General features: G+C 47.6%; 1 protein-coding gene across 2 annotated transcripts in view; it reads right to left on the bottom strand.

Annotated features, from left to right (window-relative positions):
* FAM78B (family with sequence similarity 78 member B) overlaps positions 1-27,143 on the bottom strand; it is a 92,277-nt gene that overhangs the window by 29,404 nt on the left and 35,730 nt on the right. Inside the window, exon 1 of one of the 2 annotated variants that reach the window (XM_073804784.1) lies at positions 5,906-5,968. The exons of the other annotated variant lie outside the window; for it this stretch is intronic. Within the exon in view, the coding sequence (XP_073660885.1) occupies positions 5,906-5,919 (14 nt within the window). The 5' untranslated portion in view covers positions 5,920-5,968. Of the gene's footprint in view, positions 1-5,905; positions 5,969-27,143 lie in introns of those variants that run through there. 2 annotated transcript variants of the gene reach the window in all.

Raw genomic sequence — 27,143 nt, 5'->3', positions numbered from 1 at the left:
TTGTTTAATCCTCCCAACAATGTCCATTTTACAGAGGAGCACACTGGATCTTAGAGACCTTCTAACTTGCCACTAAGTGGTCAGGCCAGAATTAAACCTGGGCCTACCTGAGCCCCAAACCTACACTCTTTCAAATCCACTTGGAACTTCAGCAGTAGTTAAGGATATGTAAGGAAACAAATAGATTGGGGCAGCTACTCCTTAAAGGAGCCTCGCAGAGAAGCATTTTGGAACAGAAAAATCTTTATGTAACATAAATAAGCACCCATTAGTTTTCTGGTTTTATAAGTTTCTCTAAATATATATACATATATATATGTATATATGTGTGTGTGTGTGTGTGTGTGTATATATATATATATATATATATATATATATATATATATATATCTCCAGTTCCTTAAAGTGGGGCATGTCAGTTTGTGAGAAATAACCCAGAAAAGTGGCCAAGTTGTGTCTCAAGTCTAGTTGTGAATGGTGGTCGTGAATAGCAGGAAAAATAGGCAGCTGGTAGTGAATTCTAATTTTCAAGCAGCTACTCTAAGTCCCTGCCCTTCCCACTACTTTTACCAAGGAAAAAAGGGGTCTTATAGAGACCTGTGATTGCCAAGGGGGAGGGGGTTGGGGGAGGGATGAATTTGGGACTTTGGGGTTAACAGATGCAAACTATTATATATAGAATGGATAAACAACAAGGTCCTACTGTATAGCACAGAGAACTATATTCAGTATCCTGTGATAAACCATAACGGAAGAGAATATGAAAAAGAATGTGTGTGTGTGTGTGTGTATATATATATATATGTATCTATAACTGAATCACTTTGCAGAAATTAGCACAACATTGTAAATCAACTATACTTCAATAAAATAGATTTTTTTTTAAAAAATGGAGTCTTGCGGGGGCATTTGTTACCTTTTATTTCCTTTTCCTCTGGGCCAAAAGCAGAAGGAAATAGGCTGAAATGTCACTCCCTGCCAGGTTCTATGGGACCCTGAGTTCACAGAACCCCTGTGAAAGCAGGGTGCTTGCCTTCTTCGTCATCAAGTATCTTTCGGGGCCCTTCCCACATGTAAAGGCTCTAAGAGATCGAACCTGTGCTACACGAACGGACGACAAACTCATGAGAGAAATGTGTGTCAAAGAGCAATTCTCTGCAGAGTAAAAGGATCCTGATCAGCAGAGGCTTCTCAAGGGCCTGGCAGTGGCAGGCAGGCGGGTCACATGGAAAGGGCTCCTTATTATTTTTTTAAAGAAAGTCAGAAAATGAGCAGCTATCGATTAGGCACTGAAGGTAAGGCAGGCATTGATTTTCAGGAAAGACTTGATACCTCCTGATTGGCTCGGGTGATACAAGGACAGGGCTGCTGGGAAGGGACTGCATATCTTGGGATCAATGACTGTGCACAGGGGAGAGGTGGGGATGTGGCGAAGAGGGAGGGGGGGCACACAGGGAGTGTGAATGAGTGAGTGACTGTGTGTGTGTGTGTGTGGTGTGTGTGTGTGTTCTGGATTCCGTGCTATATAGAGCCAGAGGTCCAGCACAGGGAAGGGAAGCGGGAGGTTGGGATGCAGGGAAGCGGGAGGTTGGGATGCAGGGATGATCTCAAACAGCAAGTGCTGAATGCAGCCCCAGAGCAGAAGTCATCTGAGGGGGAATGCGCCTAGGGGACTATCCATACCTACAGCCAAAAGAAAAATGGTGGTAACTGAAGAGCACACAGAGCTGGTGGGAATGAAAGTCTCGGTCCCGATGGAGCGGGAGGCTGCAGCCAGGAGGGGGGGCACAGAAGTGGAAGGCTGTCACTCCACCATGGAAGGAGGAAGTATCCTGTGCTCCCCGTGAAATCAGTCTCCAAGCCGCCCTCCCCGGAGGTGTGTGTGCTTCGCTGACGTCTGCTCTCTGCCAGAATGCTGCAGTGGGCATTCTGCAGTCAAGGTGGACCCAGCGCTGCCCTTGGCCATGCTGCATCAGGACTGCAATGAGTCTGGATTCCTGCTGTCATGTTCTGTCACAGCAGATTTCCCTCTGCCTCAAACAGTGTGTACTTAGAAGGCTGACAGTGCAAGACAGTCCTATAGGTGCAGGGACAGAAGGTGCCTGAATTCTTTTGCAGTGAACATTCTTGCCCCGTGTGGATGCTGCCATCAAAATGGTCACATATTCTGGAAGGAGCCCTGGGAGGAGCAGAGGATGGTTGGGGCCAACTGAGGTTGAGATGTGCAGGGGAAGAACAAGATGGGGCTTCTGCTGGAGTGACAGCGATACGAGAGTCGTACTATTACTGTGGTTTATGCACCTAGGACATGCCAGACAGGTTAGAGCGTTTTACATACATTTCTTCCCTTAATCCTTAGTACCATGCTTCTGCACAGTGGATATTATTAGACCCATTTAATATATAAGAACACAAGTTCAGGGAGCTGAAGCAGCTTGTCCAAGGTGGGGAGTCGGAGGTGGCCCGGCTGGCAGGCTGCTCTGACACTTAAGCTGCTCCCGTGTCTCCGCATTAGGCAGGGGGAGCTCTGTCCTCGAGCCCCTGCAGGAGCAGGGTTGCGGGCACACGTGCGGGCTCAGGAGGCCGGGCCTCAGGTGGCTGCGTTTTCCCACTGCCCAAGGGCTTGCCAGGCCCTGTGGTGGCAGCTTCCCACCCCTCCCCTCCCCTTCCTTTGAGCACGGAAAACTCAGCCCACAGGCCCCTCCCGTTCCCCAGTCCCACTGTGGTGGCAGGCCAGGCCCAGAAGGACTTGGGCAGAGGAGTGCACAGGCATCATAGGTGAGACCAGGGGTGTGGGGAGCAATCTGGGCAGGTCAAAAAGAAGGCAGAGGGGCAGGTAGAGGCAGCGGTCAAGGTGGCCAGAGGGCCAGGATCCGGGGCAGGCAGGCAAGAGAGCTCACAGAGATGGAGTGTTCAGAAGACACGGAGGCAGGCCTGGTGCTGGCCCGAGGTTCGGGCACATCTGGGGGCGTGGGCACACAGCTTCACAGCTTCTCGATTCTGCGGTGTGGGCTGTCAGGTGCCACCGGGGAGGGGAGGTTAGGGACTACCCTGGAAGGAAGGCCGGCGTGACCGCTTTCAATAGGAACAGTACAGCCAGAGCCTCTGGGCACAGACTGCCATGCACTGCCCTGGCAGAGAATCCTCACTCCCTGTCTCTGCCCCAGAACTCTTGCACCCCAGGGACTCCTAGGCCTCCTCAGTCATCCCTCTCTTCACCCCTGCCAAGAAAGGGGCTGGGGGAAATGGGCAGGGCACTGCCCGAGTGATAGATACAGTGAGTGAGGCTCAGACCCTCCCCCGCCACCTCCCAGAAGGTCTCTGGGGCTGGAGCAGGGGATGGAATCAGGAACTCCTGTGGGTGGAGACACTCCGCCGGCAGAGAGGAGTAAGGTGCCGACTCCCGAGGACTGGTGACGGTCAGAATAAACACGGAGATAATCAGATCCTAAGCGCAGCAAGTTGCAGACAGCAAGGTAATTCCCCACGTGGCGATGGCAACACCTAAAAACACTGAACTGCAGTTCTCACAGGAATGCTTAATGGCCCACATTCAACCTAGAGCGGCTTCTGGATTATGGGTTAGGGTAAATGAAGAAGATCATCTAAGCGACATAACCCTAGGTTTTTAGCTTAAAATGACATCTGGTACCAACAGAGTGTCTGTCTCTAAGAAACTCGGTCATCCCAGGAGCCTCTCTGCTGCTCTCAGCAAGTTTTCATCCTGACTTGTTCTGACTGGTGGGAAGAACACAAGTTTGGACCTCCAGCTCCCCTTTGGGCCCCTGTCGTTCGTTAGCCAGGAGCCACTGCTGAGAGCGGGCCGTCGCCGGTCAGCATGTGGGCCACGGCTCTGGCAAGGGTGGTGCGCTGGGTCTGCTTCCACCCATGGGCTGGAAGCTCACCCTTCTGGCCAGCCCAAAGAGCCCCCCACGCACATCACTATACCCCCGTCTCTTCTCCAAGAGAAACAGCTTTCAGCACACAACTTCCCGGCGGCTGGTCAGTGGCAGCATTTTCTTTGGAAGGAAGGAAAACTCAGGATCTAATTCCTGGTTGTATAATGTCCTGGCCATGTGACCTAGGGCGGGTTACCTCGCTGCTTTATGCCTCAGTTTCATCATCCAAGATGGGGACTAAGGGGAGGAATGTCTCTGACTGCCCTGGAGTCATCAGAGAGGTCTGTTTCAATGCTCTCATCTTCTCTTCACCCAGCTGGCCTTCCTGCCCTGAACACCCATCATGGCAGGTCTGCCTGCATCTCACCGCACCCTGACCTCTGCCTCTGGAAGCCAGCCTAGTTGCCAGGGAAACCAGGCTGGAGTCCTAGGATCAAGCGATGATGAAGAGCTGTGTTCAAAAGGAAAAGAACAGGATTTATCACTGGCCCTGATCCTGGGTACCATGAAACCCTGACTTCACATCCTCTCTCTGCACAGGTGGGCACGTTTGAAGAGTCAGGCAGTAAGAGACTGCAACTGCTCTCTTGCTTCCGCTGTTTCGGATGTTGTTATTCATGATCTTTTCTTCCTCTGGCTGAGGCCAAGGCAAGTGGTGAGCAATCCTGGCTTTTCCTCCCGTGAGCTGCTCCCCAAAGCCCAGCTAATAGTTAACTTCCCTGCTTCTTTCTTGCTTGCCGGCCACTGATGCCATGAGCACATGTCATGTGCATGCTGGCTGCTGGCTAATCCTCAGCTTTGGGAGAGTAGAGTTTGTGGCCCTCGACTATGAAAGACTCAGCTTCTGCTATCTCATCAGGCAGAGCTCCGGGAAGCTGAGCACATCTGGACCTGTGAGGAGTGAGACAGGAGATATAATGGGATGACACGGCTTAGGACAGACAACAAGCTCTGAGCCTCCAGCCTCTCTGCATGTAATACTGAGAATTAAGAAGTTACAAGTGTGAGCATGGGCTGGCACTGTACCATCAAGCTTTGGGAGGTCCTATGCCCTGTAAATGTTGACAGGAATGACCGAGAAACCTGAAAGGTCCCTGCTGAGCAAAAATGAAGGACGCCACAGTGGTGGAAAACCAAGTGACCAGTATGAACTGTCTTTGATGACCAAAGTTGGAGGCTGGAAAGCATTAGGCCTCTGTGTGAAGACGACTGATGGGACCACTGTAGATAGGGGTCTCCTGACCATCCCACAAATGCTGGCCTGAACCCGACCCTTGTCTTTCATGTGTTCCCGGGATCAAGCAACTATGGAATTCAGGTGGCTGAGATCAGTCCAAGGAACACATTTTTCAGTGCATCTGCTCTTTTCTGCATCAAGGAGACCCCAAATGTATGGCTTGTTAAAAATAGGTACTCTCTCCAGGACTCATGGGCAGGAATAGGAAGGATAAGGTTATACTGGCTTTCACGTTTGTTCTCTGCACCCCAATAAATGGGCCTCTACTTTCAGAGCTTGGTTGTCAAATCAAGACGCCTAATATGATGATTGCACCAATGCAGAGAGAAAGCTAGAAGTCTCAGACGAGTCCAGGACAACTTGTAACACAGGCTAGAACAGCTGTCACCCGGCAAGGACACATTGACCATGGTTCACGTACGGCGTCTGTGCTGTACCTACAGTCTGTTCTGGAAATGTAATAAGTCTCTTACTTTAGTTACAAATAACTGGGAATTACCACGTCCTTTTGGCCACCTGAAGTGGGAGAAAAGTCAAATCCACAAGGTCCCAAAATACGTCTTAATAACAGAAAATTGTCAAGTGGTTACTAGACCAGGATGTCTTCTGCACAGGGCTTTTGAGGGGATCCAACGAGTGCAAGTCATCAAAGTTCGAAGCACTTAATAAGTACTTGGCAAATGTTCAATGTTATCTAATTTTCTGTAATATTTAAAATATAACCAGCCAGAAACTAGGGCTCCTGGCTTCCCAGAGGCTAGTTCATTACCTGTGGCTTTCCATTCTTTATTGCTCTCTGGCTGAGTTTCCATCCAGGTCATAGTGATTTTGCCTAAGATAATATAAATTGAGTTCAGTAAGTTGCATGATCCAGGTTCTCAAAGACTTGATTAGCAACAGGAGACATTACTCAGCGCCATGGCCTTCCCTGGCTATAATTCTGCAATCTCGTCTCCAGAAGCAGCCAGGTCTCTCTGGCATATTGCTGTTTCTGTCTAAATTCTTGGGGTGTATCTCCCCACTGGCTCTGTCTGCAGCTCTCTTTCAGCTTAGTCATTCCCTCTTCAGAACGGATTTACTAGGGATTAGCTTTCTTATTCATTTATCACATTTCTATTATAATCATACTCACGACCCCAGTCCCTGGATAGACACAAAACAGAGAGAAAGGTCGAGAGAAAATATAGGTCCAAGCCCAAAGTAGGCTTCTATGGAGTCCAGCCTAGTTCTTTTCTTCCAATCTTCACCTCGCTTCACCCAATTTATTTGTTTCTTTTCCATTATGGTTTATTACAGGATATTGAATATAGTTCCTTGTGCTATATAGTAGGACCTTGTTGTTTATCCATCCTATATATAATAGTTTGCATCTGCTAATCCCAGACTCCTGAGCCATTTCTCCCCCACCCCCCTCCCCCTTGGCAACCACAAGTCTGTTCTCTGTGTCTGTTCACTTCACTCAGTTTATAAAAAAGCACTAATCAGGTTCTTAGGTCAACAGTTTGAATTACCTTGGAGAGAAACCTCTGGAGCCTGAAAGGGTACTTTCCCTTAGAATCATCCTCCAAACGCTGCCAGACCGAGCTCTGGGCTCTCAGCCCTCATGGCACTGCCTCAGATAAGATACCTGAGAAAAGGCCTTGAGGGAGACGTTAATTCACGGATTTCCCTGATGAAGAGCAGAGTACACACTGATGTCCCACTCTGGTCATTCCTTTCTGCAGATGCCCCACTATTCAAGGAGCAGCTGGGTGCTCTGTTACTCCAAGAGGCAGGTGTTGTCTCAGCTCCGGCCCTCAAACCAAAGAGGATGGGGGTCTGACAACAAGGCCCTGGACCACCTACAATTCTGGGAGTACTTCCTATATGCCAGGCCCCATGCTAAGTACTCTATACATTCACCTCTTTTCATCTGTGCAACAATCCTATGAAGCACATACTAGGTGACCCCCATTTTACAGATGTGCAAACTGAGGCCCAGAGAGGTTACGTAATTCGGCCAAAGTCACTAACAGGTGCCAGAGCTGGGGTATGAACCCATTAGACTCTGTATTCTTGGAAACCCACTTAAAATACACTGTGAAATTGGCTAAATTAGAGAGATGAGAGGTTAGAAACAAATCTGTTTTCTAATTAAAAAATAAGACCACAGAAACTTCCTATCATGAATCAGGCTTGGCTGTGCCCCATCTGATGGTCATTCAGCCTGAAGATGATCACTGGCCCCCCAGACTCCGCACGCCCTGTCCTGGCCCAGGTTGGGGGCTGGATGTGGTGGTGGGGCAGCAGATGAGAAAGCTGACTCTCATGACGGCCCTCTGGACCAGGTAGCTGTCCTCAGCCAGGATTCCCCTCCTGCGGGCTCCGGACTCACAGCCTGTCCCCATCAGGGTCCTGCCCCCTACAGGCTTCCTCGGAAACAATGTGGTTTAGTGAAAAGAGACTCTTTGCAAGGGGAAAAAGCTGGATTTGAAATTCCATCTCTCGTATTTGTAGCTGCATGTTCAGACGACTTTACCACTCCAGCTTCGGTTTCCTCAACTGTGAAGCAGAGCTAATCACTCCAACAATGTTATAAAGATTAAATTAAATGTGTGGTGAGAGAACACAGGGAAAGCTTTATAAACATTAGCGATGAAACATATAACAAAGTTCATTTTCATCAGGGTGTGAATGACCATTAGGAGTTTTGCATTTTAAAGAACACTTGCATTTTAAAAGAGGAATCTGATAAAACAAATGACGCTCAAAGCAGTGGGTTGTTGATATGACATCAGAAATCCAGGAATCCCACTTACTTCCTCTGGCAGGCCTGGAGGACTGGAATCGTGCTGTCCCTCCCTTCAAAGAGGCTCTGGCCCTGCTGTGTTGTTCTAGCTGGCCTCCCGTGCATTCACACTTGAGTGTGTTTCCTTGAACAGCCCTGCACAGAAATGAATTGGTGCTTCCTGGTACACATGGGTTGCTGAAGGGAGGGTAAGGAGGTGGGGTCTGCATGCAGATGGGAGCAGCTGTGAGATCTCAGCTCTGCCCTGCAGGATGGGGAGGTTGGGGGAAGATGCCGCTTCTGGCAGGAGCAGTGTCAGGATCCAAACGCCTAAACCATTAAGGTCAAACACAGGGCAAAAGAAGGCAGCCCAGCAGAACCAGTAACACCCCCCACCATGCTGGGATCCACCACCCTGCAGGTACTAGTTGGCATGCAAATTCTTTACATAACAAGATGCAGGGCAGTAAGTAAATCAAATAGACACCATTTATGCTCTTAATATTCAGCCAAAGGCCCCCTCTGTGCGCACCCTATGTCAGGCACTGCTGGGGGATACAATGTATGACGATAAAAAGACATTTTTATCGCACATTAGGATTTCTGAGGTGCTCACACATGCACTATCTAACTGAATTCTTGAAACGAACTGTGCAGAACATAGTCTAATGCCCATTTTGAGGTCAGGAAACTGAGGCTCAGGGAGGGTGTCCTGGGTCATAGTAAATGGCAGAGCTCAGGCTACAGGCCATTGGTTCATGCATTCGTTCATTCAGTCACAGAGTGGCCAGGATTTTTCCGAATTGATTTTGGTGTAGATCTGTAATCTTTCAGAAAAGACTGGCTGCTGAGGCCAGAGAATCCAGGAGCTTGTGAGAGGCAGGTACGCCTGTTTGGTTGATGTGGTCTCCCCAGGACAGTGGGTGCTCTCTTGGACACAGAGCGGGGAGTAACAGGTAGAAACTGTGCCTTCAAACTTTGCCTCTCTTTTGCTCAGCTCCTACGAGTCCAGAGACGGATCACATTGGGGAAAGAGGCAGCCCAGCATCCACCAATCACACAGGCGGTCAGCTGCCACTTTACACCTGGTTTCATCTCCACGACATCCCTGGGAGGTGTTACAACCCCACTTTACAAACGAAAAAAGCAGGAGAGGGATAGGAGGCAGAGGGCTGCTGCTCTGAGGTCGCCAGGAACGCTGACCGCTACAGGGCTGTCCACCATCTTGCACGTCCTTCCCTTCCTTCCATCCTCCTGCTGTCATGGCTCTAGTTTACCCAGACCCTGATTTTCTGTCTCTTGCACCACTGCAATAATTCCATTTGACATTCATTAAAAAAAAATGTATATATTTAGTGTCAGTGCTGGCCACTGGGATAGAATGATGCGCATAAGTTAGTGCCTGCCATTCTAGTGAGGGACACAAGAGAACAGGCAACCCTAAATGAGGATGAGTGCTGCAGCAGGGAGAAGTCCAAGTGCAGCATGAGTGTGTGGCAGATGCACCCAGTCCAGCTGGGGGACGTGGGAGGAGGTGGTGCTCACGGTCAAGGGAGGTTGGGGACCTCCATGATGAATCCAAGTCCACCGTCTTCCTAAGAACCCCCTTTGAGAGTCCTTCTGAAAATGAAAACCTAAGCGAACCACTCCTCTTCTCGAAACCCTTCAGTGGCTCCCTATCGTCCACAGAATGAAGGACAGGCTCCTTAGTGAGGCTCCCAAAGTTCTCCATGTTCTGACCTCATCTCCCACCATGTCCCAACATATCTACATGTTTGTCTCCTGCAGAGTGGAAGCAACTTGAACGCAGGGCCTATGCTCAGTTTAGTTCTCTGTATCCACGGCCCAGAACAGGGCTGCTATATATTTAGTTGTGATGGACTTATTAAAAGAATGAATACATTCCTGAGGTTGGAGCCCTTGTCCCCAAGGAGAAGGCCAATTCTGCCTTCCCTTGGGTCTCCTGGTACGAATGGTCCAAGCCCCCTGCAATTTTGGTCACTGAGGGGGAGAAGAGAAGTTTAATAAGGAATGGGGCATGGGACCCTTCTGGGATGGAGCTCTGCACCCCAATTTCCTGATCTCAGCCCTACAGCGAGTTCTTCCTAAGTCTTGACACAGAGGAGTCCTGGGTCAGTTTACACATCCCCCGAGTCAGAGTCCATGGAAATTCCTTTGGGTGGCCTGTCCCTTCCCCCAGTTCTCTGCATCCCATCCCTAGGAGCCGCAGCCCCTCACACAGTGCTCTGTACACATCAAGCATTTAGGGAGTTCTGTGTGAATACTGAACACTCTACTCTTGCCACCAGGATGCGGTTTATAACGGAGACAAATTCTCCTGTACTAATTTTCAGGGAGAAAAGAAATGCACTTCAAGCAAGAAAATTGGGCATCTGGGAACATTTCCAGCCAGGAGATTTCCAGCAGGACTTGAAAAAATGTAGTCCATCCCGCACTGTAACAGGCTGCGGGTGGGGTGGCGGCCTTTACTCCCCTTTCCCCAGCCCTGTGCTAGTCACCTCAGAGGACACAGAAGAAGATGTGGAGCCTGCCCAGCACAGTATAACAATGTGGATTCCTTATTTCAAAAGAGACAACAATGTAGCTTAGGTTCTCTGTTTCCCCCCCACCAAAACTCAGAAACCATAGCTGTGCTAGCCAATATCTTTGCAGAGTTAGACTGTCTGACCCACATCAACCTCAGGGCTCCCGACTCCCGGGGAGATAGTCTGATTGTGTACAAAACGCTCCCCTCAGCCTTCTCTAATTGTTAGCATAGAGCTGGAGCGTCTCACGTATTTTGGGGGGGAGGGCAGAGGATGAGGAATGGGGGAATAGGAGGGGTATGTGGTACCACTATGCTCTCCAGATGTGACAGGAAAGCAGCTGTTGGTGCCTTAACACGGAACAGCATGGTTCGTTCATTCATTCGATAAGTGTTTGCCGAGTGGCAGGGACTGTTCTAAGCTCTTGGAGTCACAGTAGCAAAACAAAACAAAGCTCCTGCCCTCAGGGAGCTTACATGGTAGGAGAAAAGGACAACAAACAAACAAACAAACAAACAGGATAGAGGTAATGAAGGATGGGGCTGCTTTTTAAGACAGAGATGCAGGGAAGGCCTCTTTGGGAATGTTGACCCATTGTCATTTTAAGCGAATACCAGAATGAAGTGATGGAGGGAGCTGCTCGGATGCGTGGAGGGGAGGATTCCGGGCAGAGGGGCCGGCAAAGGCCCTGGAGTGGGGAAGTACTTCTTGCATTTGAGGTCGGCTTGGGGAAGGTGGGTAGAGGTGAGGTCAAAGGGGCTGTGGACCCAGGGGTGATGCAGATCCTATGGGCCCTGGAGGCCATGTTGAACGGACTCTGGGTGTCTGCTGTGCACCTTCTATGTGCCAGACATGTCCTAGGACCTGGGGATACTCCGATGAACAGTCATGACCCCCTGCTTTCATGCAGCTTATGATCTAGGGAAGGATGACGGACAAAGAGAGGGAGTCCAGGACCCCATGGTCAGTGCTAAGGGGGCACTTGGAGGAGCTGAGGGCTCAGGAAAGCCTTCCAGAGGAGATGTCACCAAAGCTGGCAGGAAGAGTCGTGAAATAGCCAGAAGTCAGCTGTGTTATGGAGTCAGGTTTGCTCACTTGCTATCTCAGTCAAGTCCCTTGATGTCTCTGAGCCTCGACTTCATTGTGCATAGAATGGGAACAATAATAATACCTGTTCTCTAAAGAAAAAACAGGGTCATAGGTGTGAAAGTGCTTTGAAAACTGTAAAGCCTCAGACAGATGTAAAACACTGCTATTAGCTCACTGCGCTCTTTTCTCTTCCTACGTTATTTTGTTAGACTCTGAGTTTGAGCGCACAGGCTCCCGGCCTCTCTCCTTCCCCCTGGAGCCAGCCGGAGCTGGTGGCTCAGTCTGTGAAGATCTAAGCCAGGTTTCTCGGCCAGAGGCCTGGTTGCATCGTGTGGACTCCACGCATACCGTGGCCACCAGTAGGGCTGCTGGAGCCACCCTCATGGCATCTGCTCCAGTGGTAACTGGAATTGCTCAAACACGTGTGTAGACACCTGTTTGCTTCTGGGCTCTTTGTCTTCTCCAACCAGAACCAGAGATGGGACGCTGACCCTGCTCCCCAAGCCCCAGATGAGAGGCGGCCACCCTGCTCTGCCGTTTTTCTGCATCCGGGAGGCGGACACTGTTGCCACATACAACAGGCTTGGCTCTGTCCAGAGCTGCATTTCTCTGTAGCAAGAGGCATTCAGCCAGGGAAAGAGAAGAGCATGCTCTCTCTATAAACAAGGTCCATCTGGGGAGTAAATTTCCATCTGCAGATTGGCAAAGTCATAGGTTAACACCAAACAATCCCCAACGAACTTAGAATGAAGTGCTTTCCACAAACCTTATTCCATGGTTAAGAAGCTCTTTTTCCTAGGTCCCTTCAGGAAGAAGAGAGTTTCCTTTCAATAATCCTAGGCTTTATGTATTTCATTTTCCAGGGTATTTTCTCCAATCAGAGTTGTCCTATGGAAAACTCACCCTTCTCAGCTGAAACACCCATTCTCGATTCCTAGGGGAACACTGGCTGGGATTCAGGTACTAGTTCTGTGACCCCGAGCACCCCTTGGGCCTCAATAACTATCTGTAAAATGGGGGGATGAGAACAGATGACTCCAAGGTCTCAGGACCCTTTGTTTTTGGGGTTCTTTGTTTTTTTAGTTTTTTTTTAAAAATAGACTTTATTTTTAGAGCAATTTTAGGTTCACAGCAAAATTAAGTGGGAGACAAGGAGATTTCCCATATACGCCCTGCCCCCACTCATACCTAGCCTCCCACATAATCAACATCCCCACCAGAGCGGTACGTTTGTTACAACAGATGAACCTACACTGACACATCATTATCACCCATAGTTTACATTAGAGTTCACCCTTGGTGTTGTATATTCTGTGAGTTTGGACAAATGTATGACAAATGCATCACATGTAGGCACAATTATAGTATGCAGAGTAGTTTCACTGCCCTAAAAATCCTCTGTGCTCCGCCTATTCATTCTTTCCCTCCTCTCCACTCCTGTTTTAAATTCTATGCTTAAAATATATGATTTCAACTACTGCTCTATGTTTAGAAACTCCTCCGCTCTGAGATTCAATACCAAGTTACCTGTGCTAGTTTGACTTGTTTTGTGTGTTTCCTTCTGTAATTTTTGGGTATAAAGTGAAGATCTACATATTTAACAATAAGAATAGTTAATCAATCATCCTACTAGTATTTCTTTAAACTCTCTTTCCCCCCAAATATATGTGACTCCCATTCATCACCAGCTAAATTGTAACTATGTAATAGTCTACTTCTGCGTTATATTCTGTGCCATTCATCTGTCCATTTAGTTTTTTGTCAATTAAAACTACTTAATAAAAGTGTATTTCAGTATTTGATAGGGCAAGTCCCTCATTTTCAAAACATTCTTGACTATTTTCAATGACTTAATTATTCCACAGGAATTTTTAGATGTGTTTTTCAAGAAAAAATATCCCATTAATATGTAGTGGAATTAATTTCCATGATTTAAAAATTATGTTGAGTCACGAGTTACTTAAGGAACATAACCTTGGTTCTCTGGTACGGCTACTCCTGGAAGACTAGTATGGCAACACTTCTAATTGGCAGCCTGGGAGGAATAGGAAACAGCTACATGGGATACAGCCAAGGATGGGGCCAGCCAGAGCTCACACAAGAAGAGACCTGACTCCCTTCAAGAAATGGCCAAACCATTTTCTCACTCAATGTCTGTTTGAATATGAATCAGAAAACAAATTTGGCTTTTAAACCTCCAAACACAGAATGACAGGAGTCTGAGCTACAGAAGAATAGAGAGGTAGCAACTCTTTAGATTAGCTAACCAAATCCCATCTGCCCTCACATTTTTTACTCCAGATACTGGGAACCAAGGCTGTAAGCGATTGAGAAAAAGTCATCCAAACATATCAGATCATCATCATTGATAAGAGTCCGAGACTTAGAAGTCTTTTTTTTTCACCCTGAGGAACCCTTCGATTTTAATGGCACCACCCTGCCATCTTGTCCTGGCTGAGGAGTCACCACGTCCCTCGACTTTTATCTTGACTGTTCCCTTTCCGTGGTCTCTTTCTGCTTCCCCTGACAGTTTAGGGAAAGACACAAGTCCCTGGGGAGGTTTCTTGCCTAATACGGCATTGTGTGGAGCATGTAGTTTGCTCTTGGTGTTCAATAAACACAACAGCAGATATAATAGACCCCAAATAGCAAGTTTTTCTTTGTTCATTTAGATGATCAGCTGTTACTGTCTTGGCTCCCCCGACACCTCATTTCCTCGTCAGCACAAGCTACTGCTTCTCTGATAGGCTAACAACATAAGCATCCATTTATTCCCACCTGAGAAGCGTAGTTTCTAGGGCCACTGTTTCACTCCAGTTTTAATGGCACTTAATTTTCTATGGATATATGCTTTCATTAGCATAGATTTCTGTTGAGAAGGCAGTTAGCTGTTTTATTCATGGTAGGAATGGCTGAACTGTGGGTGTATAGGTAGGCTGAAAGCACTGGGGGTCTGATTAGTCTGGAAAAGAGTGGACTTTAAATACCTAAAGAGTTATCATGTATTCTAAACATTTCTGGATAATTGGGGCCCAGGAGTTGGACACAAGCAGAGTTTTTGGATATCTGGGAAGGGCACAGGGGCTGAACCAAGTGCAGTCTGAGACGTAGAGCTGGGAGTGCACCTGGGATGGAAAGCTAACATGCAGTCCTCCTGGAGTGAGAGTGCTCTCTCCAAAAGTCTGGGCCTGCATGGAGCCAGCCTGACATGAGGCAGCTGGGGAGGAGGTGGGGGGCCCAGGAGCGGTGGGCCAGGTTTCAACTGGAAGCAAGGAGGCAGCGCTGAAGTGGTCCTTTGAGGCAAACCTCCTGGACTCGACAGGGGAAGTGCGACTCATCTGTGGGAGATGAGGGTAGAAGGAGATGGTAGAAGCAAGGAGCATGCACAAGTGGGACCAACGGGGGAAGTCACAAGGAAGCAGAGTCTGCCTTCGTTGAGGACTTGTTGACAGCGGGAGGGGCCTGGATGGAGTGGGCTGTCTTCTGAGATGAGAAGCTCAGTGCAGACTACGGGTAACCAGGAGTCAGGAACTCGTAGAGGGGCTTCCAGGATGGAGCAGGTGGCGGTCCCTAAGACCCTTTAAGCTCTAAGAGTCTGACATTCTATAAGGCTTTTTAAAAGTATATACCAAGGTAGCCATCTAATGTGTAACTTCAGTTAATCACATAGCAAATAAAATCAGCAGTAATTTCACACTCTAATGGGTTTTGTGACTTCACAAGATAAACGTGTAACTTAACTGTTAGAAGAGCCTTACTGGATATGTCTATGTGAATATATATATATATATATATATATATCTATCTATATATATATTTTTTTTTTTTTTTTTGGTACACGGGCCTCTCACTGTTGTGGCCTCTCCCGTTGCACAGCACAGGCTCCGGTGGATATGTTTATTACCTTGACTGAGCTGATGGTTTCATGGGTGTATGCATATAAGTTTAATTTTAAACTCATCAAATTAAATATTAAATATGTAGAGGTTTTTTGTATATCAATTATACCTCAACAAAGTTCTTAATAAAAAAATTGTGAATTAGAAAACAAGAACCTTATCGGTCATGTAATCCATGGTTGGCCAATTATGGCCTGTTGTCTGTTTTTACAAATAAAGTTTTATTGGAACAGCCACGTCCATTTATTTACATATTGTCTTGGCTGTTTCCGTGCTATAATGGCAGAGGTGAGTAGTTGCAACAGTGACCAAATGGATTGTGAAGCCTAAAATGCTTATTTTCTGGCCCTTTAGAGAAAAAGTTTGCCACCCTTCAATCTAATCCAATCCCCCATTTTATAGCTAAGAAAACGGAGGCTGACATAGTTAAGTGACTTCCTTTAGGTTGAGTTAGTTGGTGACTGAGTCGGGACAAGAACCATGGCATCTGATGCTCAGGCCTGTATTTCTCTGCCTCAGCCCATAGTGTCCCAACGCTGGCTGGTCTGTGTACAAGCACCTCTTAATGTCCTGCCACATTCACATTTCACAGACCCAGGGCCTGAGGGGCAGAGGTGGACAGACCGGCCCACGGTCACTCCACCCGCCCGCCAGCCACAGGACGGGCCTCACGCTTGCGAGTTCCAACCCTACAGAGCTGGCTCCAAACCACTACTCCAGGAAAGCTGAGGCCTTGGGAGGCAGTGAGAGCTTCTAAGAGCTTCTAAGACAAGCACTCATCCAGCTCCCCAAGTCCCTCTCAGCATTAGCATTCACCTTCTGTTATCCAACAAAAGGACACATTTACAACTGTCTCAAGTTCAACCTGAAAACCCTTTTCACAGCTTTCCAGGGCAATTACTCCAAGCAGCCCTGATGGGTTAAAATGATTTTAACACACCCAGTTGCCTCCAATTACTTTGGTGGCATCTGCTACAAACAGCAAAACGTATGAGTGCCTGATAAATACCTTCTTCTGCAGTAAGAGATTCCAAAGAAGACAATGCAAAGGGTAAACAAGACAAAACAAAACCAAGCCCTATCTACCCACAATCATATTTAAAGGAACAAACAGCCAATCCGAGGCCCAGGTCAGGCCTCCATTTTCCATGTGGGAGATTTCCCAGAGGGATGAGAACCAATCAGATCATTAGAATGGTCTGTATTTGTCCAGGAGAGTATAAATTGAAAGCCAGCACCCACTTCACCCTTCTTCCAGCTGCCTCCCTAAAAGGGCTGTTTTCCTCCTCCTTGCCCTTTATAAGCCTTTACATTTTCTGCATTTCCACTTCTCTTTCACATCTCTCTTAGACAGATAAGAATGAATATTCATGCAGGAGACTAGAGCACATCAGCCGTCCTAACATAAGTGGTCAAGAGAATAAAGGACGAGGTTTGTCAGTGGCCACATGAGACTCCTCCAGCCTTGCCAAGGCGATACTTTTGACATGTGTGTGGTTCCCTGGGGCCACAGGACTCCTGCCCAGCTCTGACACAAACTCGAATCTCGAGGGTGACTTTCCCAGCCGAGGGAGGAAAGCTAAGGATGAGAGAGAAGACAGATCAACAGAGGCAGCTCTGCTTGGGGCTCGGCCAGTGGATCCACTGTTACTTGTACCTTTGAACTCAGCCCGCCCCTCTCAGCAGAGTCAGCTCCTCCCAGCGCAAAGATGAGAACCAACATATATTATGTCAGGCACTGGGTGGGGTGCTGGGAATCAACGGTAAATAAGGTCCTTGTCTTTACATTCAGTGACAATCTATCTGTGCCAGTTCCTGTGCTAGGGGTTTTACGTGTGCCGTCTCTCTCAATCCTTGCACAGCACTAAGCTCGACATTATTATCCTCACTTTATACATGTAGCACCCACAACTCAGAGAAGTTAAGTAACTGGTCCAAAGATGTACAGGAATTAAGTGGTGGAGCTGTGCTTTGAACTCGTGTGTCTGGGTGCTTTCTATTACTCCGTGCCGCCGCAAAACCTGGGGACTTTCTTTCACTGCTGTTGCTGGCTGACTGTGCCTCACCCACTTAGCAAGGTGCCCAGCAGCTGCAGGAACACGGGTCGAGGAAGAGATGCATGGGGTGTGCTGCGTGTCATGTTGAAACGAGAGCCAGTGGAAACGCTGAAGGTCATTTGGAGAAGAGAGGCAGAGGAGTCAGAGGAGGGAAGAACAAACCCGATTTGCATGGAAATACAATTGTTTATGTTGGTGTGAGTTATATGGATTGATCTTGGCTGCTGTGAGTGCCAGATGTACAGACAACTGTGCTCAGTCAGGCCCCAGGGGCTCCTGAAGAGGGGTCCCTGAGGGCCACTGTCAGGGATGCTGAAGATAGTAAAAACACCAGACTACAGCTGAATCTGGAGTGAGGTGGGTGGAGAAAACAGGAGGAGCTGAGAGCTGTTTCCAAGAGAAGGGAGGGTGGGGAGCCAGGGACCTCTACTGAGAGCTCGCAGTTAACCAGGGTGAACGGATGAATGCTTGAGGCGGGAGGGGTCGGCCTGACTCCAGAAGCCCTGGCCGCATCTGCACACACCATTTGTTTTGTCCTTTGCGCCTAAGTTTCCAACAGCTCTGCCTTCTCTCTACTTGGCCACAGTTAGCAGAAGAAGGAAGTGAGAAAGCAAATCAATACAGTCCTGCCGTCAGCTTCAGGTGTTGGTCCCCAGAGCATCAGCTCAGCAATCGCTCTCCATCTCCCTCTTTACCACCAACATCATCACCACATGCCCCCAATTCCCCTAAAATTTTCAGGGTCTGGGACAATAATTTTTTAAAAAAGCCCACATACCATATGACTAAGTATTTAAAAGTTATAAATCAATCCCACAAATTGCTAAATAAAATATATGCCCTTCTCTGACCTTGACAAGTTTCATGTCTGGAAGGCTAGATTCAAATTTAGAATTCTCAGATTCTACCGCGTTCTGCTGGACCACGGTGGTGAGGGACAGCAGTCACACGGATGTGGACACCACAATCCAAGGAGCGACCTCCACATCATGAAAGGCCACAAGGGGCCCCATACAAACAGGTGCAGACACTGTGGTCCACAGGGGGCTGATCACACCTGGGTGTGGACACCAAAGTCCACAGGTCCAGGTTCCAACCACACCACCACCTTTGGTCACCTGGAGCCTCTCTGGGGGTTCCCAAGGCAGTGGAATCCACCCTTAGGAGGTAGACCTGGGGAAAAGGTCTACAAGGGTCCTGGAAGTAGGCATGAGGCTGTTTCAATAGGGAATTCTGAGGTCCTGGTACCTGAAGTATGGTCTAGAAGGAGGAGTCCAGACATGTCTCCTTGGCCCTTCAGAACTGCATACACTGTGGAGTGCAGGGCCCTCTAAGGCATGGGGCCCAGGACAAGGGTCTAAGGGTGGTAATGATCTTCACTGATACCCATTGAGCATCACGTACTAATAGTTGTCCTAAGCATTCTATGTGGGTTAACTTAGGTAATTCTCACAACTCTATGAGCTGGGTACCATTATTGCCATTTCTCAGATGAGGAACCTGAGACACAGAGCAGATAAGTTACTTGCCCACAGTTATACTTGATGGAGCAGGCTGTCTGGCTGCAGGTCCTCACTCCTATCCATCACCCCATGCCCCTCCTCACATGGGAAAGCCCACCTTCGGCGCATGTAAGGCTTACATGGCAGCCTCCCAGAGGGATACACAGCCCTCAAGACAACTCCCGATCAGGCACTATGCAGCTCCTACTGTATACTCATTGTCTAGATTCCTGAATGTTTGGAACAACTCTTTGTCATATCCCTGCATCTCTGACTACTTTGCTGAATCACAGATTAATTCCCAGATCTGTGTGGTAGCCTCGCATCATTTTGAGGAGTTGGAAGTGACTTGGGAGATGGATTTTTTTCTTGTCTCAGACAAGATAAGGAATAGAATCTTCCTTAAGGGAGGGGACAAGCATGGTCTGAGGGCACGTGTGGTGTGATGTCACAGCTGGTAACCAGAGGACTGCTGCTCTACCCAGGACACAGATCTGCCTAAAGTGTAAGAGGTGGAAAACAAACAGCCCAGATGAGCAAGGTTTCTAGCAGGCAGTGATGGTAGCTGCTCTGGAATTGAGGGCAAGTACAAACCAAAGGAAAGAAAACTTTTGTACCTCATCTTGGTTCTCTTAAAAGTGCAACCCACATCTTCCTAAATCAGATAACAAATGTGAAGGAAGATACCATCAGCTCGATATTTACATATGTTTGTAAAGTTTATTATCCAACACTATGTCAGCCAACTCACATCTTAGATAATCGTAGATGTTGGACTAGAGATAACAGCAACCCACTCTTAAATGGTTAAAAAAAATCAGTCTAAAGGTGAGAATCACCAGGGAGCTGGGCTCAAATCCTCATTTTTACCCTTAGCAGCTGCATGGTGTTGTGTATGTCATTTGATCTTCCTGAACCTTGGCTTTCTCACCTGTAAAATGGGGATAGAAAGTATCTACCAGGATTATTGTGAGAATTAAATGAAATGATGTTTGTAAAGTCTCTGGTATATAGAATGTAGTTTTTTTCCTTTTAAACAATTTTCTTTTAAAATTGTTTTATTGCATGATTCTTCAAATTCTATAGCGCTTTACAATTTTCAAGTTTCACATGCATGATTTCATATAATCCCACAGTAACCCTTTTGTCTTTTTCCCTCTGCCCCTGTATTTCCCCTCCCCTGTTCCCTCTCCCCACTGGTAACCACTAGTTTGTTCTCTGTATCTGTGAGTCTGCTTCTTTTTTGTTTTACTCACTAGTTTGTTGTACTTTTTAGGTTCCACATATAAGCGATATCATACAGTATCTTGTCTTTCTCTGACTTCTTTCAATTAGCATAATGCCCTCCAAGTCCATCCATGCTGCTGCAAATGAAAAAATTTGAATCTTTTTTATGACTAAATAGTATTCCATTGTCTGTGTGTGTGTGTGTGTGTGTGTGTGTGTGTGTGTGTGTGTATATATATATATATATATATATATATATATATATATATATATATATACCACATCTTCTTTATTCATTTGTCTGTTGATGGACACTTAAGTTGATTCCATAGAATGTAGTTTTTTTTTTGTTTAGAATGTAGTTTTTTTTTAACATCTTTATTGGAGTATAACTGCTTTACAATGGTATGTTAGTTTCTGCTTTATAACAAAGTGAATCAGCTATACCTACATACACATCTATCCCCATATCCCCTCCCTCTTGCGTCTCCCTCCCACGCTCCCTATCCCACCCCTCTAGGTGGTCACAAAGCACCGAGCTGATCTCCCTGTGCCATGCGGCTGCTTCCCACTAGCTATCTATTTTACGTTTGGTAGTGTATATAAGTCCATGCCACTCTCTCACATTGTCCCAGCTTACCCTTCCCCCTCCCCATGTCCTCAGGTCCATAGAATGTACTTTTAAAATGCTGTTTCCCCCACTCTCAGGCCATTTCCCCTTCCACTCCTCGCTCCTGGGAGCCTCGGTCCTCATGCTGTCTTTAGGATCCCATGGAGCAGGTGGTTCACAGCTATGGGAGGCCTCTTCTGCGTGCGGGAAACACGGTCAGGCTGGGAAGTCTGGGAGGAAGGTACAAAAGCAGCAGAGGGCAGGGCCTGCTTTTGATGAGGAACCACTCTAAGGAAGATGGGAAAACAGACAAACACATTTAAAAGAAATCCCTCAGCAGTGACAGACAGCAGAGCACTGGGGGGCAGACCTGACATGGCAAGGTGACAGTGTGCTGAGCAGAAAGGGTTTGCTGCAAGGGGAGAACAGAATTTCTTGCTGCCTCTGCCGCCTGCCTCTTCCTGGCCTTGACCTTCCAAGCCAGGCCACCTGCAGCTGGTCCAGGGGCCTTTAGGCCCTGGGCCTCATGGGCAGAGACCCAGCTGATGGTCAGTCAGCGCCTGGCCCCTCCTGCTCTGGGCCGCCTCTGGTTTCTCAGATCAGCCTGTCATCTCCATTCCTACTTCAATTCTCTCAGGTCAGGCCCTCGCCACTTCTCTCCTAGATGAGGATGATAGTCCGTCACTGGTGTCCCCATCTCCAACCTTTCTCTCTAATTCATCCTCCACACTGCTGTCAGGGTGACGTCCCTGAAAGGCCCAACTGACCCCAGTTTAACACCCTTCAATAGTTCCTCACTGCTCAGCGGAGGAAATCCCAGCTCCTTGGCGTCGTCTATTAGTCAGGCCTTTTTCATTTGCAAATATCAGAAACCCACTTGAAGAAGTCAGAATTGGGAGAGAGATGCAAGAGGGAGGGGATATGGAGATATATGTATATGTATAACTGATTCACTTTGTTATACAGCAGAAACTAACACACCATTGCAAAGCAATTATACTCCAATAAAGATGTTAAAAAAAAAAAAAAGAAGCTGAGATTCTAAAAACAGGTTTGCTGGTAGGACAGAGAGAAAGTTCACAGCACAGAAAGCAGGCTTGCAGGAACCTGGGCAGTTCCTGGACCTGAGGGGCCAGGACTGGGGACCATGCCACAGTGGGGAAGAGGCCTTTAGTCACCCAGAACCACACTCCTCCAGCAACATGCCACGAGGGGCAGTGGACTGGTCCACCCAGGCCCCGGCGGAAGTCCCAGGGGACCATTATGATTGGCCAGCTTGGGGCACATGCCCATCTGCCCATAACTCTCGTGGCCAGTAGAACTGGGAAGGTGACTGGTACCTGGGCCTAGATGGAGTGGGAAGTAGATTGGAATCTGAGCTAAAAGAAGTCAGGAGAAGGGTGCTGAGCGGATGAAACGCCCCATGATCTGACCCTGCTTCAGCTTAATTCCCTCAGCATCCTGCCTGGAACTTTACACAGCAGCAACACTAGCCTCCGAGCAGCTCCTAACACACTCATATGTCATATGGTTTCCAACACCCCTTTCCTGGACCATCTTCCACCTTCTTGGCTTGGGTAATGCCTACTCATCTTTCCAGACTCAGTGCACCATCACTTCCTCCAGGAAGCCTTCCCAGATTAAAGTCTCTTTTTGGGCTCCTAGTACTCCTGTGCATCTTTATATCACTTATTACAGAATAACAGTAAACAATAATAATGACAAGAAAAACAAACATATATAACGTTTACTGTATGTCTGGCACTGCTCTAGGTATTTGACGTACTTTAATTCATTTGCTCCTCACAAAAACCCGATGAGGTAGGCACAATTATTAGTCCTCATTCTATGAAGCAAAGAAACCGAGATACGGGTGGCTTATGTAACTTCCCCAAGATCACAGACCTAACAAATAGCAGAGCCAAGTTCAAACACAGGACTGGTGGCTCTGGGTCTGTGCTTCTAACGACTGCCACTAGAAATGGCTTGAAGAGCCTCCGTCGGCCTTACTGGGTTGTGAGCCCTCAAGGGCAGGGATGGTGACAGCCATCCTCACACACCTAGTGATGGCTGAGCTGGCACTCACGAAATACTGCCTGATAGAACTCAATAGAACTTTCTCTGTTAGGTGATAGAAGGAGGAGGGTGGAAGGAGAAAAGGCTACTTGGGCCCCTGGGAGCTGGATTTTGCAGGGCCACGGAAGGAATGGGGTCAGAGATGTCCAGCCCCACAATGCCTGTGTCCTGGAGGTCACGGTATTGGGCGGGCGGGGGGCAGGGTGTGGGCACAGACACCGAACAATCTTGCCAGAGCCCTGCTGCCCACCAGGCCGTTTCTGTGGAATGTCTCTGGCTGACTCGGCCTCACTTTCTTTCTCTCCAACTTGTCTCCATATTCTTGAAGCAAATTTGACTTCTCCTATGGTTCACTGAGACTTCCTTAGTGGCACAGAAAGGGAGGCTTCTGCATTGAGCTCTCACAATCGCAGTTCCTTTCTATACATAACTTGGGAAGCCCAGTGTCAGGGTGTGCTGCGCTGGGGGGATTCTCTCCCGGAGCTGAGGCATTCCTCAACTTAGCTGCACTTTCCTACAGTTGCTGGACAGCCAGGCAGGCAGGTCTCTGACTCACTGTCTTTCCTTAAACAAACTACCAAATGCTCCCTGATTTGGTTTCTCCAGTTGCATATTGAAGCTGACTCTGATCACCTGCCCCAGTGGGTCACAGAGCTCCATGAAATAGTCTATTTGTGTCCACGAGGAAGGTGGGCGGCAAGGGGGGACTGCGCCCATAATGGACCATGGAACACGGCCCGTGTTTCCCTCCAGTGGAACCTCAACCCAATACAACCCAAGAGCAAGTTAATCGATATGAAAGTCAGATACAATGAGAGCAGCCTTTTATTGAGTCTTTGCTATGGGTCAGGCTTTGAGCTAGGCTGTTAACAAATACTGTCTACTTTAATCCTTACAAATCCATGTTAATCCTTTCAACAGTATGACTGAGCACCAGTATATGCCAGGCTCTGTATTGGGCACCTGGAACACAGTGCCGAACAAAACAGACAAAGAACTTTGACTTGAATACAGATAGCAAGCAATAAACATAATAAACAAGTAATAAACAACAAGGTCAATATGTAGTAGGCTACGGAAAAATACTGTGGGTAAAATTGTAGCACAGGTAAGAGGGACAGAGAGTGCTGGGGGATGGTCCAGGGAGGTCTCATTGAGAAGATGATATTTGAGCAAAACTTTGTTGGAAGTGAGGGAATAGGCCATGTGGGTATCTGGGGGAAGATCACTGTGGACAAACAGAACGGCCAGTGTGAAGGCCTGAAGGTGGGGATGTGATGGGAGTGTTCAGGGAATGCTGAGGAGGCCAGTGAGGCTGGGAAGGAGTGAGGGCAGGACAGATGAGGATAAGAGACAATGAGGGGCCATATAAGGTAGGGCCTTGTAGGCCATAAGACGAGTACCATTATTATCCTCATTTTACAGATGAGGAAACTGAGGCAGAGCAAGCTTATGCCCAAGGTGCCATGACCTGTAGGTATTAGAGCTGGGAATTAACCAGCTCTAACCACATCCATAGCCCATGTGCATATCCTAATACTATATACTCCCCCTCTCCACACATGGCAAACCAGGAAGTTTCTTGATATCCTCCCATGTCAACCAAGTTAGGCTAGGTGGGACCCAAGACTCAGAAGTTTCTGAACTTGGAAGGCATCCTAGAGATCTTCTTGTCCAATTCTGGCATTGTGGAAGGAACAACAGATTTTTTTTTTTTTTTTGCGGTATGCAGGCCTCTCACTGTTGTGGTGGTCTCTCCCGTTGCGGAGCACAGGCTCCGGACGCGCAGGCTCAGCGGCCATGGCTCACGGGCCCAGCCGCTCCGCGGCATGTGGGATCCTCCCAGACCTAGGCACGAACCCGCGTCCCCTGCATCGGCAGGCGGACTCCCAACCACTGCGCCACCAGGGAAGCCCCGGAACAATAGATTTTGAGACTGAAGCCTGGGTGTTCTCTCTTGCTGGGTGACAAGACTTATGACATATGACAGGTATCCTTACCTGTAAAATGGAAACAATCACTCCTGCCTCATATGGTTGTGCAGATTAAATGAAATGATGTGTGTACCAGGGCTCTGAAAAATGCTGGCAGTTCCTCCTTTTTTTGTTCCCCTATCTCCTTCCCCAGCTTCTTGGAGCTACAGTCAGTGACCATCCATTTCCAAGTTCAACCCTGCCTCAGACAGAGACAGGATATGTATTTTCAAAAAAAATTTTATTGGAGTATAGTTGATTTACAATGCTGTGTTAGTTTCAGGTGTACAGTGAAGTGAGTCAGTTATACACACACACACACACACATATATATATATGTATATATATATATATATATCCATTCTTTTTCAGATTCTTTTCCCACATAGGTTATTACAGAATACAGAGTAGAGTTCCCTGTGCTATACCATAGGTCCTTGTTATTGACAGAGGAATGGATAAAGAAGATGTGGTATATATATACAATGGAATATTATTCAGCCATAAAAAAGAACAAAATAATGCCATTTGCAGCAATATGGAGAGACAGGGTATGTACTGATAGCCTCCCCTGCCCCCAATCACCACCAATCCAGTGGGGAGCTTGGAGTCTTCCTGGGACTGGGGAGCATCACCCCCCTTATCTGTCCCCACACATGGTGAGTCCACTGTCCTCAAACTCCCATCTGGTGCTCCAGGGGTCCCCAACCTTGAGTCTCCTCACTCCCTCTCCCATCAGCTGGGGCCCTACTGCATGTGCTTACAGCTCTGTTTAAAGTGTTAGATTCATAACAGGTGCTTATTAAATGGTTGTTATTGTTATTACTAGTAGAAATGGAACTCGCTGCCGCAAAACTATCTTGCCAGTTTGAACAGACATTAGCAAAGGAAAACTTGATGATGGAAAGAGAAAGATAAATTTAGTTCAGCAATCTGTCTGAACAGCCATTGCACATGTGGGGAAGTCAGTGAAACAGCTGCACCAAGATGTGAGATCACACAGACGGCGGGCTGGGGTTAACCTGCGGGCTGAGGATGGTATCAAGATCACACCTCACCTGCGATAGCCCTGGTGGGTCAGGTGGCAAATGGATCTGCACAGAATTACTGAGCACGCGCCTGTAATTATCTTTGAAATAACCAGTATAAAACGCAGAGCCATCATACCAGACAAGGCATTTTGCTATCAGATAAAAACAATCTGTGAAGTTGGCCTCATTAATATAAGCTTTATTGTAGGGATATCAGAAAACTTGTATAAAAAAAAGCCTAGGACACAGGAGCTAAAGGAAATGTGTAAACCGAGAAATAGGAGACCTGAGCCAACAAATATCATTTTGACACCCTAATTAGATATATTCCCAGGACTTAACCTTTTCTTCTTTGCTCGTCACCTTTCCTTCCTTTGCTTATTCCTCTAGTTAACTCATTCCTCATTCATTTATTTACTCCTCATTATTTTATTCATACCCTAGTCACTTATTTTATGCATTTATTTTCTTCCTCCCTAGCTGTTCCTCACTCCGCGGAGGCCCTAATCAGCAGTGAAATGGACCAGAGGAAGCCTGCAGCTGGAGGAAAGGAAGCAAAGGTGATGGCCTTGACAGAAGTTGCCATGTGGCAGGAGCCTGGACAGAGGACTGGGGTTCCAGTCCTTGCTCTGGTACATAGGAGCTGTGTGGCCCTGGACGAGTCACGCACTTCTCTGCACCTCAGTCCCCCACGAAACGGGAGCTTCCTACCTGTGTTGGTTTCCATCGTGACAGCTGGCTTGGCTAACATGGACGAAATCGTGAAAAGCTATCCACATGTAAGGCTAAGTTGTTTGATCATCAGCTGGAGAATAGAGGAGAGAAGCGTTCATAGATGGATCCCACTGCCAACATCTATAAACCAGAGCCAGGGGACCTGGTCCTTGGACCTCTCCTCCCACTCTCCCCCTGGGAGCAAACCTGGCATGGGATTGTCAGCGAGAGTGGCTGAGGTAGGATGGCCTTCTTTCCTGTGTCAGCCCCACAGATGCATGGAGTATCCCTTTAGCCGGTTAGCAGATAAATATTAATGACTAAACATGTATGTAGGGTGGAAGATGGACGGGTGTCCTGGGAGCCATCCCTTTGATTGTCCCTTCTTAGATGCATTTAAGGATCTCAACATTCTAATTGCAGAGTGTGCTGGAATAAAATAATAAAAAGGGGGGCGGGGGGCAGGGGAGGTAAAGGAAGGTGCATGGGAGGAAAAATAAACCAAAGCGGAATCAC

This window comes from Tursiops truncatus, chromosome 1, assembly GCF_011762595.2.
Source record: "Tursiops truncatus isolate mTurTru1 chromosome 1, mTurTru1.mat.Y, whole genome shotgun sequence".
NCBI classification, from domain to species: domain Eukaryota; kingdom Metazoa; phylum Chordata; class Mammalia; order Artiodactyla; family Delphinidae; genus Tursiops; species Tursiops truncatus.
The sequence above is the reverse complement of the archived record's forward strand: the minus strand, read 5'-3'. Positions and strand labels throughout refer to the sequence as shown.